The sequence below is a fragment of the Equus przewalskii genome, unplaced genomic scaffold, assembly GCF_037783145.1.
Source record: "Equus przewalskii isolate Varuska unplaced genomic scaffold, EquPr2 ChrUn-13, whole genome shotgun sequence".
Lineage (NCBI taxonomy): Eukaryota > Metazoa > Chordata > Mammalia > Perissodactyla > Equidae > Equus > Equus przewalskii.
The window spans coordinates 11,274,994-11,289,328 of record NW_027228750.1 but is presented as its reverse complement, the minus strand read 5'-3'; the positions used below and the strand labels follow the sequence as shown (position 1 = coordinate 11,289,328).

The 14,335-nt window shown below is 38.5% G+C and overlaps 1 protein-coding gene across 14 annotated transcripts in view; it reads left to right on the top strand.

Moving 5' to 3' along the window:
* Nucleotides 1-14,335, top strand: part of NTNG1 (netrin G1) — a 310,561-nt gene that overhangs the window by 148,010 nt on the left and 148,216 nt on the right. For all 14 annotated transcript variants that reach the window (XM_070608051.1, XM_070608041.1, XM_070608044.1 and 11 more), the window contains exon 3: nucleotides 13,592-14,232. In XM_070608051.1, the coding sequence (XP_070464152.1) occupies nucleotides 13,592-14,232 (641 nt within the window). The remainder of the gene's footprint in view (nucleotides 1-13,591; nucleotides 14,233-14,335) is intronic.

The following is a 14,335-nucleotide window of genomic DNA, read 5'->3' as shown; positions in this document are numbered from 1 at the left end:
CTCACCAAATAGTTGTTTCCTTAATCACATCTGGTTGATTGTTTAAACCAGTATTGTCAAATAAAAATATAATGTATTCATATAAGTAATTTTAAATTTAACAAGGGTAAAAATAATTTTAATAATATGTTTTATCTAACCTAATATGTCCAAAATATTATCATTTCAATATGTATCAGTATAAAGTTACTAATGAGATATTTTACATTCTTTTCTTTTTGTACTAAGTCTTTGAAATTCGGTGTGTGATTTATGCTTACATCACACTCATTTCAGAGTAGTTACATTTCGAGCAATTAATAACCACATGTGGCTTGTGGCTACCATATTGGAAAACACAGATGTGAACTGTTAAAAGGAAAAGAGAATGGAAGTGGAAAATTGATTGAATGAATTTATATTGCCAACTATATTTCAGTTTCTGTGGTTTTTTTTCTAATGTATTAGCTACTTTCATCTTTACCTGAGAGTGAGATGTAGTCTCTGCTGTGTACTTGAGCCAGCAGAGGCTCAGGAGAAAAGTCTGATAGTTTTGCCAAGTTGATTTTGCTCATAAATTCAAGAGTGCAAATTTAGTCTCAGGTTTGATCTCTTCCCATATAGATTTTAGTTACACTGAATTCTGTGTTGGCTGGTCGGGGGAGAGGATTGTGTTTTTTTCTGGATTGGCCATAGCTACCAAAACAGTTTTGATCCTGGGAAATAGTTTTGGTGTTCAGTAAAAACCATCTGGGGATTTTTTATATTTTTCCACAAAGGGCACCCAACGACCTTATACAGTTATACCATAAATAATTGGAATGCTATTTCTGCATTTGGATCTCCAAGAGATTGACTTCTTCTATGTAATCTATGAAGAAATTAACTTTCACACCTCCGTTTTATTAGCCCACTTTGAAAAACTGAGTGCTGAACTGTTTGGTCGCACGCTTGACCCTGAAAAGGAGTCTGTTATGAGATGACAAGTTGGAAAGTTCATAGTTAAGAATAGGAATAATAGTGATGACAATGATGATGATAATAGTAATTGCTGACATTTACTGAGGTCTTACCGTGTGCCAGGTGCCATGCTAAGCTCTTTTTACGTATTAGGTCATTTAATTTTCACAAAAATGCTATGAAAGTGTACCGTCTTATTCCCATTACATAGATGAGAAAACTGAGGCATAAAAGAATTCACGTGGAGGGGCCAGCCGGTGGCCAAGTGGTTAAGTTCGCCCACTCCACTTTGGCGGTCCAGGGTTTCACTGGTTCAGATCCTGGACATGGACATGGCACCGTTCATTAGGCCATGTTGAGGCGGCGTCCACATGCCACAACTAGAAGGACCCACAACTAAAATATACAACTATGTACTGGGGGGATTCGGGGAGAAAAAGCAATAAAAATAATATTTTTAAAAAAACAGAAAACAATTCACGTGGGGTTGGGATGCAAATCCTGAGAAGAGCAGTTCTGTTCTCTTCTTCACTACGGGAGAGATGAATGCTCCTTGATAGAATAACTACTTGTTTCAATTGTCCAGGTTTGCAAATGATGATTCCATCTTTGTCCAGCACTAATAGCCCCATGCATCACTAGTTTGCAGCTAACAAGGCTTATCTTTAACTTATTCCTAACCTGCTCCTGTTTTTGCTGGTTTCAGTTTACCCTCTAACACTTACCCCAGTTCACTCTTCCACTCCAGTTCTTTCTATTTCGTTTGTACTCAGCCTTTTACTCTCTTGTGACTACTTTGAGGAGGGTAACACACCTTATTCATTCCTTAGGTTCCACTCCCAGCTGTAGCTTCTTGTTGAAAATATGATTGGGTCTGCTTAGCTCCTTAAGAATGTTTACAGCTTCTTGCACTGGCTTCTGAAGATTCTGTTTTGCCCTCTAGGCTCTTGGGCTTTTATTTTATAAACTAGAGTAATGTGTAAGGAGGATATTTGAAGAAACCCGAGAGACTAACTGGATTTGTTATGAAATAGATAGACAGTGACTAAGAGAAGATAAAGAGAGGAATGGGGAGAAACTGAGAGATATAAGGAAGGCTAGGCCACGTTTGGGGTTGAGTTAATGGGAGCTTGGAGTAAGGAAGGAAAGGTCTGGAGATCATTAATTATGTTTGTGGGAGAAATGAGGATGGAGGACTTGAAAATGTTTTACTGTACATTGTGAATTGAATCTCTGGCATTTTCTTGATTTTCAGTTACACTGGATAGATATCAAACTAACATTTTGCAGAAAGAACTCTGCTGGGATTGGGCAGTAAAGGGGTCCCAACCTTCTGCTGGTGTCAGATGGAAACTTCATTACCACCATTTTCACTGTCTTCTAGGCATTAAATCTTGGTGTCACCATTGATTCTTTCCTTTACTTTGTTCTCCACTTCCAGTCAGTCTAATGCCCACCAAATCTTCCATCACCTTTCTATTCAATTTAGTCCAGCTCCTTGTTCTCACACCTAGATTCTTAAAGCTACCTCCTAGCTTGCTTCCCCGTCTGCAGTCCATCCCCCTTTCTTTATGTCTTGCACTGCAGTCATCATGACATTCCACTTGTTTCTAAAGATGTCTCAGTCCCTGTCCTACACATTAGTGAAAATAGACTGACCAGGCTCTAGGCCAGTTCTGGACCCTTTCTGGCTTCCCAGTGAGATCTTGTGATTTGTAAGTGAAGTATGAACTAATGTTTGAGATTTGGGCAGTATTTCTCTAAATAAAGAGAAAAGAGAAAGGTAATGTTCTTCTTTGCCTGATATACCAGAAGCAGTTCATATAGCAGAGAGAGAGTTGAGTTAGAAGACATATAATTGCTTCTTCAGTTGTTGAGAAATTTTATATTTTGTTAAACAGAAAAGCTGATTGCGGAAACAACTTGCTTTACATTCGTTTGCTCATCATTTGTTGACTATCTACTGTGCCAGGAATTGTGCTGCATTTGAAGATGGATAAGATACATCAGGGATTATTTGTGTGCCTGCTCCTAGAATCCTAACCGAATCTTGCTTTTTGATTCTTCTTCGTGACTTGATTGAAATGACTCCTAATATTGGACTCAACTTGAACCTCTTGGTTTCCCTAGAATGGAATCTGTAAAACCAATGAAGAAAGCTAACTGTGAATGAGACATCTGCCGTAAAAACCGTAAATGACTTTCTGTTCTCCAGTTAATCAAACCCAATCACTTCTATTCAGCTTTCAGTGCTCTCTAAAATCACCTTCACATTCTGTAGTTAAACTTATCTCCCACTACCTCACAGCCCACCCTCTGGCCTCCCAAACATTAGGTTCATTTTCACCTTTACAAACATTTATCTTATATAGGTTCTATGACATACCTGAACCTTAGTTTCTTCATCTGTAAAAGTAGAATAATTTATTTCCCTCATAGGGAATTGTAAGGATTAAATGAAATGACAAATATAAAGCCCCTCTCACAATTCTTAACCATAAAAGGTGTTCAGTGATCACTGACCCCTTCTCCGTTCCAAAATGAGAATGTCTTCTCACCTGTGCAAACCTGAGACAACTTGGAAAGCCAAGACTCTGCCTCCTCTAACTCTTTCCTAATGACTTTCTAACTTTCATACCTCTCTTTAACAATAAATGCTTGCACATAGTGTCTGCAAATTAGACAATTCATTTCTATATAACCTACCCAAAATAGCCCTGTAGAGGACATTTTCTTATTTTCCAAAAGACACATCTTTCTCAATTTTGTCTTGCTACTACATTGTAGCTGATAAGGAAGAATCAACCTCATTGTAAACTAATCTATCACATCAAGCATAATGCTTGGCACATGATAGCTGCTTAATGTTTTTTGTCATTTAATTTACTTTGGTTCATGATGGTGGTTCTGGTAGACGAACAGCCATTCCAACCTCACAAAAAATAAAGATTATATTTATGATTGGTAATTCACCAAAAGAATTATGTATCTGTTGATCTGAAAAAAATACATTCACATTTTAATGAAATATTGATATTATAAATATAATAAATTTTGGTATATTATATCTATATTATATAAAGATACATCAGGTATGAACTTAGGCAAGAAAATTGGGTTTAGAGAAAATGTATTTCAATGTGGAAATGCTCGGAATAGGACATCCTAGAAGAAGACAAGGAATGAAATCAACTGAAAAGAAGGAACAAGAAGGAAGAAAGAAGAATCATTTTACTTCAGCGGGCTCTAAAATACACTGCCGACGTCCCAGACACTGGCAAGACCAGACTTTGTGAACCTAGAGCCCAGATAGTTCTGGAGGCCCTCTTTTAAAAAAAGAAATGCAAACCTACAAACACAAAATTAGGTACAAGGCCTGAGAAGCAGCTTGTGTAATTGAGGGTCTCTGAGGTGTAAGCTTCATTAGCTTCCTAATGAATCAAACTCTGGACCCAGGTAGAATTTTCAGAATCTCTGCAATTAGAATACCCATTTAAGCTTTAGCATGATAAACAAAGATCACTTCCTTCTTTTCCAGCAAAATGTGTCTGCTTCCTTGTTCTCCACCCATTTCAACCTTACCACATCTTACATTTTTCAAGGATTTGCACCACTGAGGCACTTCCATGCCTGGGCGTTATAAAATCACAACCACCTCATTCATGGCTTCTTCCCTCAATTTTTATTTAGTTCTCCATAATTACCTAAGAACCAATCAAATTCTTGGTGTTCAGCTACTCCTGTAAACTCAGAAGGATGCTGTGGGTTGGATGAGTAAGGCAAGACAGGATGAGGAAAAGAGATCTTCAGCTCTGAAACCACTAGAAGAAATACTCCTCTGACTGATGGAGAAAAATGAAGATAAAATGAACACCAGGAAAGGACTGGGACATAATTGCAGTTGGTGCCATTTGTCTTTGTCCTCCAACCTCACCAGAAGTCCCAGTAACTATATCAATCACCCACACAGGCATTCTGCAATTGGAGTTGGACTTCTTGTTTTTTGTTTGGTTTTATTTTGTTTTATACAATGTATTACATCATACAAATTCCATCTACAATTTAGGGATCTGAGTAGTTCTTTAAACTTGGTTATCTATTTGATCTCAATTGCCAACCTATGGACAAATCCTTCCCATCCTATTCTGTGCTTTAAAACCTACTTAATTTGTCCTCTTTTTCTCCCTGCCTTCATGTTTTCCTCCTTTTTACTTTTTTTATACCTATAAATTTTTGTTGCACACATATTATGTGCCAGTTCTTCCGTTCATAGAACTGTAGTGAGGGAGACATGAAAATAAACAACTGGAATTTAGCGTGATGAGTTGCATGATAATGCACGTGGTCCACCGTGGTCCACCGAATGGTGCATCTACATATATATACACACACACATACACTCATGGGTTGGTACGACTGACTCATGAAGTATGAAAAAAGCAAAAAGCACAGAGGCCAGATCTTGAAGGATCTTGCAAACTGGGGTAAGGGATTTGAACTGTACTCCTGAAGGTAACGAGAAATCATTAAAGAGCTTTAAGAGAGGGCATGGTACAGTTAGATTTGGATTTTAGAAGGATCACTGTAGCACCTATGTAGAGAAGAGATTGTAAGAGAACGATATAATATGGATAGAGATCATTTAAGAGGCCGTTAGAGTAATTCAGGAGAAAAATATTTTTTAAAATATTAAAAAACTAAGGAAAGCACTGGCGGTGTGAACAAACCTGTGGTGAGGAGTTGCATCCACAGAACTTGGTTGGTGAACAGATTGAGGAAAAAGAAAGAATATAAAATGATTCCCAGGTTTCTTGCTTGGAAAATGGAATAATTTGGTGTCATTCTCAAAGTCAAGGAAAACAGGAAGAAGAGAATTTTTACTACTAACTACTGATTATTGAGCACTTACTGCATGCCAAGGAGATGCTAAACACTTATCATGCATTATGTAATTTTATCTCGGATTAACGTCATGAAGTACATAGTATTAGATGGACTTTAAAGAAGGAGCAGTGAAGGCGCAAAAAGTGAAGTAGCTTGCCCAGAATTATGTAATAGCTAAGTGGTGGAACTGGAGTTGAATCCTAGGCAGATCTAACCCAGAGCCTTGGTTCTTCATCAATACGCCAGTGTTTATCAAAGTGTGATCTAGAGAGTATCTGCATCAGAATTATCAAGGGTACTTATTAAATTTCTGGGTTCAACTCAATCTATTGAAACAAAATTCCTCATGGGTGGGGACGGAACTCACCAGCTATTTCTTATGCACCTTAAAGTTTACGTGCCACTGCAATACATGGTATATATTACAACTAGGTGGAAGGAGGATAACAAATTCACTTTTTTTTTTTTTTTAATATGGAGATGTTAGTTAATGGAGCATGCCACCCAGATTGCCATAGGGGTGGAATGCAGCAAATATTGTCAGGCTGGAATTTGATGCTGGGATGGTTTAACTCACAATTCTCAGTCTTGCTAAGGCTGGTGTTGCTGCAAACATTCCAGGGTGGTTTGGATGAAGTATCATGAGCAGGAAAGGTGATGGAATGGAAGAAATTATCACCAAGCCAAGCCCCCCAGACTTCTCCTCCTTTATACTCTCGTTCAGTGAGTTTTGACACATACCTCCAAATGTGCCCCATGCATGAAATGTCTTTATGTTGTTTTCTTAAAAATGCTTGCAAATTTTTTTGCGTTTTACTCCATAAAATGTCTGTTTGTTTTTAATATAAAAATGTGTTTAATTATGTACCAAGGGGTGAAAGGGACACTCTAAGAAGTTGCACACTGTTGCTGCTTACTCCGTCTACCCTCAAGGACACCCAGTGCTCTCTCTAGGAGCATGAATACCAATTTGAGAAACGTGATTGTTGTTCGCAGAGATCTAAACTCCGCTAGTAAATTGCAAATATTTTGTTCTATTATTTCTGTGTTCTTCCCAATGTTTTTAACATAGTAGGTATCCAGTAAACAGCTAATGAGTTTGGAAGAGAGAAGTTTAAAAGAAGTAAGGAGTATGAGAAATCAGAACAGGCTCACCATAAACGAATCACTCAGAAAGTGCCACATTAGGACGTTCTCTTCGTGCTTCTCCTGATTAAGTGATTACTTCAGCAGAGGATGCTTTGGTCTTCCTATACTCTCTTAAAACTGGTGGCTTTCAGAAAATGGACTTCAAGTGGGTCTTGGACTTGCTTTCTCGTGTGAGAGAAGTAACCAGTTTTTGAGAATCAAGGCAGAACTTTCAGGATCCAAAATGCTCAAATCAACTCTTAGAAGGCGTGATGGTATCAGGACTCAGAAGGTGCTCACCTTCATGATCTTTAAACTCCCTTCAAGTTACTTTAACTTAAAATACTGACAGCACACTTCAGCTTTGTGTTATTAATATTTAAGTGCCTGCGTTCTGGTCTGTTTTCAGACTATCCATAAGGCAAAATACTGTACCAAAGTCTTTGAGCGATGTTTTTTAAGAAAATAAAATTTGAAAAGTAATTTCTCTACCAATTATAATAATGTCACCTTAGTAAAATGTTTTTCTGTATACATTCACTGTAAAACCCACTTGATTCCATTCATATTTATTTCTGCTTTAATTGATGCAAAGTAATGATTTAAATTGCTATATAGGAATCCATTTTTGTGGCTTGAGAATGTATTTGGTTCCTTGTTAGAAGCTTAGTCTTCTTGACCTCTGTAGCCTTCACCAGTTTGAAAATCCTAACCATAATCCTCTGGGGGATTTACACAGGTGTCTACTGAGGCCCATAATCTGTGATATGGTTTCCGGTATTCTCATTGTGGAAAGGTTAAGCCCTCCTGTCTTTACTCCTGAGTAAAAAAGTCCACACAGTGTTAGTATTGTCAGGGAGCAGATTGAAACAAGCAACAGCTTCAATCAGGTCTTAAGCCTGTATCTATGATGGGGAGAAATCTTTGTGATGAACAAGAGGTTCCATTAGGAAACAGAGCAATTGGTTTTTAATCTCTGGAGTTACAAGAACAAAACTCTTTATCCTCTATTATTCTTAGAGTGGCCATATTTCCCAAACTAAAATTTGAGACTCATGCTCTGGCAAATATATAAGTACTTTTTTCACAGCAGATTCAGAATATCTGAAGTTGGGACAATCCCATAGTATTCAGACTATTTAGTTAGAATGTGTATACCCGATGTTGGGACCCAACATGCCAATTAACAGGGCAGGTTATAAGTAAGATTGCACTACCATTTATAGAGATTGCTGCTCTTTATGTCCAAAGGGACAACAGACAACTGGAAACATACTGTCAGTATTGGTAGTGCTGACACTTATCTTTCAGATTTCTGGAAAAGATGTTCGCCATCTTGGATTGTACTAACCTCTGGTTCTGATTTCTCTCTCTCCTCTCTATGCTAATAACCAAGCTATAAGATCTGACGGGGGCACCTCAGCATGACTGATGAACATCAGCTGCCAGTTCAGAGTAGTCTGAGTGTCTTCAGAAAAGTCATAAAGGAGGGGCCTTCCCATGTTATAGCCGAGCAAGAATCCAGGAGCAGAAGGACTTCAGGAAAGGAGCAACCAAGAAGTTGCAAGAAGGGGATGAGAATAGGGGTCCCTCCCACCAAAAATTACTTCTCTGATATAGGGAGGACAATCAGCAGCCTTCCAAAAACTGTTCCTGGTTGGCTCTCAAGGAGCTGTAGTGAAAGAGAAAAGGAAGCCATCTCCTCAAGATGATAGCCCAGCCTAGTAGTTAAAGCATGGTGCTCATGTTTCGTGTCCCTGAGAAATGAGTAGTATACTGTGCTTCCAGTTTCTTCACCCTTTTAAAGCCTTGCATTGGCAAAGCCATAGTGTTGTCTATTTAGAAGTCACAGTGGGAACAGGTCGAGAGTGCTATCTTAGAATTTTGTGTCTGTTTCCCTTGCCTTCGTGTCTTCTTTATCTGTCACTTACCAATAAAACAAGCAAGGATGAGCCAGATGCAAATTGGTGTGAGGCAGTTCTGTCTCACTGTTTCTCACAATCGTCTGTGTTGACCCAAGTGCTTCTCACAACCACTTGTAAATACATGCCTGCTTGGCATGTAACTTACAGTTCAGTAGCAAATCTCCCATGAGAATTCCCTACATTTCCAACTGTCGTTCCCAATAGTTTGCCAATAGGTAAAGCTTGGAAGGGCAAGTTCAAAATGGTAGGAACCACATGCATTACACAAATACTGCTTAAGTTGGATTTTCTTTTCATCTGAAGGGTCTAGCAGACCTTAGGTGAAAGGATTTTCTTTTCACAGTAGCACTTGCCAGAGGAAGGCACTTGCAATAGAAACAATAAAAACATGGCTCAAATTTTATTTATCTCTGTAAATTCTGAAAGCACATTAAGGAAGAATAACATTCCACTTTGGCTACAAAGTGCTAATTAATAGCTAACTTCAATTCTCCCAGAGGTAAAATATTAATGTTATTTTTTAAATGAAATTAAGCTTCACAATCTTCTCCTAATTGTTATAAAAATATTTAGCAGCAATATCTGTCTAATTATTTAGGCATCTCTTAATGGTGTAAATATTATCAGCACAGTCATAAATATTTTCTGTTTTGTCCATAGACAATCAGTTAAGGATCTGTTGCTTGTAGGACTTAAATTAAGATCTATTTAAGGCTGCCTGCTGGCCACAAAATAATTACTTACACTTGCTAATGCCTGAATCTGTTAGATTTAGCAGCAAGAAGCGCTCTTTGTTTTCACAAGTAGGAGGAAGTTATTTTTCTTATATAAATTTCATTGTTGATTGTATTAGAGAGGATTAGGGTGGGGTTGAAGTAGTTGAAAATTTAATTAATCTAATCCTTTTAACAGCAATTGTTTTCATATTGATAATTCTCTGTAACAACAGTATTATAAATCACACTCATGTGAAATATTTACACTAAATATTTTAACATATAATCTCTCCCCAGCTTTCTCTTTCTAGAATGGTAGGATTTTCGGCTTCTTCAGCTTTCTTCTTTTATTTTGTTTCTCACTCACCTAAGATGGAAGGTTTCCTCTCAGAGGACCAGAATGAAATCTTTTTTTTTTCTCTGCTAATTTTCTCTCAATGTCATTGTCTCTCAGTAAATTATGTTAATGGGCATCGAATCATTAATCTCCTAAAAGAGCAGGAGTACTAGGAAACAAGAAGAGTTCGATTGATCTTTTTTTTTTTTTGGTGTCTACAGTCATTTAGTGTAGATTTTCACTTGAAATGATGTGTTTACTCATCAATTTCAATAAATTGTTATGCAGCTGAAATTATCACTAAGATTCAAGTCAGATAAAGGAGAAAACTGTCATTCTGGTCAACCTCTGATCATTGCCAGTGTAAACTGGGAATTGTTCTCAATCTGCTCAAATGTCACATTATCGAGAAAAGAATTGCTCTGACCTCCCAATATAAAATTACAATCAGTATCCCTCCTCCAACACCGTTCTCCCCTTTAATTGGCTTTATTTTTCTCCATAGCAGTTATCGTCATGTGATATTATGAAACTATATAGTTGTTTGCTTAGTGCATCTCCTGCAACTAAGATGGAAGCTCCGCTGAAAGCAAGGACCAGGATTTGTCTACTTCTGTATCTTGAGAGCCAAGACAAGTGCCTCATATATACTAGGCCATCAACAAATCATTATCGAATGCATGAAGCTTTTCTCTCATTTTCCAGTTGCCTAAAGCACCACATCAGAGCATAACAATGAGATTTCTCCTTGTCCTGGTGTGCATTTTGATGGTTTATGACTTGATGTAAATGTAAGCGTTTATCCTGAGCTGGCTGTCCTGCTGAGCCCCAGTGGAGGAGTGTTCCTACGGTACAAAAGAAGCGACTGAGTGCTTTATGTGGGCACATCTTCACTGAAGGACTAGAACCTTGGCTTGTGCAGTGCTATTTGGGATCCACGTGTTTACAATTTTAAAAGTAGTCGAAAGCAGAGACTCTCAAAGGATGCTCTCCAGGACACTATTTATATGGTATATGAATAGGGGTTACTAAAACAAGAAGGGGCTCCATGGTCAAGTTTCTGAAACTAGGTGTTACATGAAGCTAAGGAGGGTTCTTCACTTCAAGGCATCTCAGATGTATGATAATGCTAATTAGGGCTCTCTAAGACAGGAGATCTTAGGCTCTGTTTCCCAAACTCATTTGATCTTAGGCCTGTCCTTTCTACTAGCCAACCCTGTTTCTAAGACTGAGTTGCATCATAGGGAACTCCATTGACTTGGGAGTTGAACAGGTCAGGACAGGGGCAGAAGAAGGTTCTGGCTCTGCCCCTTACTCATTTTGTTGTATGACATTGGGCCAGTTACCTAACACTTCTCTATGCCTCAATTTTCTCTTCTGTAAGGTAAGGATGAAAAAGGATTATCCAGAATAATGTACGTAAAGTGTCTGACCCATAAGTGATAAATAAATGGTGGTTATTGTCATCACCTTTTATTGAATGGGGGAATGAATGCTTTTTAGATAGATAGCTTCAAGCACATTGTCTACGACAGGTTTGCTAGTATAGACCCATTCCCAGAATCAGCCTGCTGTGCCTCCTCCTTTGTCCCAGGACCCTGTGTCCATCTGAGAAGCTCTATGCATCCATGTTGAAGTCGAAGAAATGCTATCTTTCAACATAACTTAATATAAATGTCTGATAACTCACTTCAAGTGTATCTTGCAGAGTCTTCCTGTGTTTTGATACCCTTAACCTAAGATGAAGACACTTTTGTCGGGAGGAAGGTGGTAGCATCAATGTTAATGTTTGTGCAGATGGCTACATGCTGATAGATTTTGAAGTGACCATATTTTTTCAGTAAATCTCAAATGAAGGTGTGATTTGTGTAAATCTGACCCCTTCCAGTAAAATGTGCATTTACATATATTTAGAATTTATAAATCCTGACAGATTCCACAATATTTATAGCCCTCCATAAAAAGCCTTTGCCAGTTTGCAGAGCTTAGCATTTGGCTCTCTGGTGTGCTTAAGAGAGTTTAAATAATAATAAATTTGGTGATTTATTCCACCTGGAACAGAAACTTATTTCCCCCCCTTGGCTCGTTTTGAAGGAGATACTATAAATAGTGCCACAGACGCTAAGATCAGGAATAGGGAATTGAAATTCGAGAGAGAAGTACAGAAACATTTCCATTATCACTGATGCCTTGAATGTATTTTTAAAACAGTTCTGTTCCTCAAATAATGCACCTTCTCTCCTTTATCCTGCCCCTTCTCAATTATACTTGAGTTCCCCAAACCTGTTGCCAACTTTAGGATTCAGTTGCATTAATGGGAAAGAGAGAGTGAAAGTATTAGCTGACTAAGTAAGAGAAAGTTGCCTCTTGGGAGGCAAAGCAGTTCTCGACTGTTCATCTTAGATTTCACAGGAGTCAGCCCTGTAACTGAACGTCGATGTCTAAGGTGTAAATTCATTATTTGAGACCCAGCCCATGAATCCTGCAGGTGTGATGAAAAGCTTAGTTCATGAAAAAGAAAAAAAGTCTAATTGCAATTACAAGAGAAAGCCTAAGGACAAATGTCAGAGGGTCGATTCTTTCACTCATCCGTGCTTATAATTACCTAGTACAGGATTAGAGAAATACCTGAAGAGTTGACTCTAAATGATACCATTTGTTTTCTTAAACAGAAAATAAACAAAACTCAGGGAGCCTGTGAGTGCTGTAGAATCTACTGATGAAAGCTGAGAGCAACCACTTAGTGTAGCATAAGTGGGGTTACAACTTTTTGTGTTATGACAAAGTGACTTATTTCCAGCTTCTTATTTGAATGCACTATGAAGGAAGTAGCTTTTGTGAAAGGGAAAATAATAATAACGGCTAACATCCATGGAGAGCTGACTATGGGCTGGCACAGAGTAACACATCAAGTGGCTGTGGCTCTTTGCAACACCCTTCTAATGAAGTACTGAATTCTCCTGTCCTGATAAGCTGGAGCACACCCCCACCCCAAGTCTCTCCTGAGCTGTCCCCTTGCCTTTAGCTAATATGATGGCAGGTGTTTGGACTGAGCCCCAGAGCCTGTAGTGTACCACATTGTCATGATTTGTGGTGAACAAAGTAAATGCTTTAAAAGCAGGCTTTATGAAGCAGGGACCTAGTTAAGTATGATGGATTTGAGGCAAAGAAAAAAGAAGTTGAATGCTGTATGGGGGTATTGTTTCCTAAACAGGACACAGGTATCTACGCTTCGTTGCTAATTCTAAAGCTTTGCTTGAAAAATGACTTTTTAAAGAACTGTGCTCTTGAGGAACGTCCTTGAGGCATGGAAGAGTTTTCTTGCTTTTCTATAGCATCTTTCTAAGAGGACGTGAAGGTATTGAGCTGTTAGACAGTTGCTCAGTGTCTTTATGCTTCTGGGGCCACATTATGGGTCTAACACATACGGGATAAATAAACTGTTTTCATTTCCTAAAGCCCATGGAAGGAAAATTACCATATTGCTTCTTTTTTTTTTTTTTAACTGTTAAGAGAATCCAGTTAGGGCAAATAAAAATGATTACTGCACACAGGTTTATTTTCTTCCTGTCTTTCCTAGCCTCTTATTCAGCAACAGCAATATGGCAAGACTTGTGTCAAACCAGTGTTTTGATGCAACTTCTTTTGTTCTTCTTCCATAGGGCAACCCCTACATGTGCAATAATGAGTGTGATGCAAGTACCCCTGAATTGGCGCATCCCCCTGAGCTGATGTTTGATTTTGAAGGAAGACATCCCTCCACATTTTGGCAGTCTGCTACTTGGAAGGAGTATCCCAAGCCTCTCCAGGTTAACATCACTCTGTCTTGGAGCAAAACCATTGAGCTCACAGACAACATAGTTATTACTTTTGAATCGGGGCGTCCAGACCAAATGATCCTGGAGAAATCACTCGATTATGGACGAACATGGCAGCCCTATCAATATTATGCCACAGACTGCTTAGATGCTTTTCACATGGATCCTAAATCCGTGAAGGATTTATCACAGCATACGGTCTTAGAAATCATTTGCACTGAAGAGTACTCCACGGGGTATATGACAAATAGCAAAATAATCCACTTTGAAATCAAAGACAGGTTCGCGTTTTTCGCTGGACCATGGCTACGCAATATGGCTTCCCTCTACGGACAGCTGGATACAACCAAGAAACTCAGAGATTTCTTTACAGTCACAGACCTGAGGATAAGGCTTTTGAGACCAGCCGTTGGGGAAATATTTGTAGATGAGCTACACTTGGCACGCTACTTTTACGCAATCTCAGACATAAAAGTGCACGGAAGGTAAGAGAACATCTGTCTGACTTGAATGAGAATGGGTGTGTTCAAAGAAAATGCCAGTGTGTTGGTCCCACAACTGTAGAGTGACATTTGTCACTTTCTACTG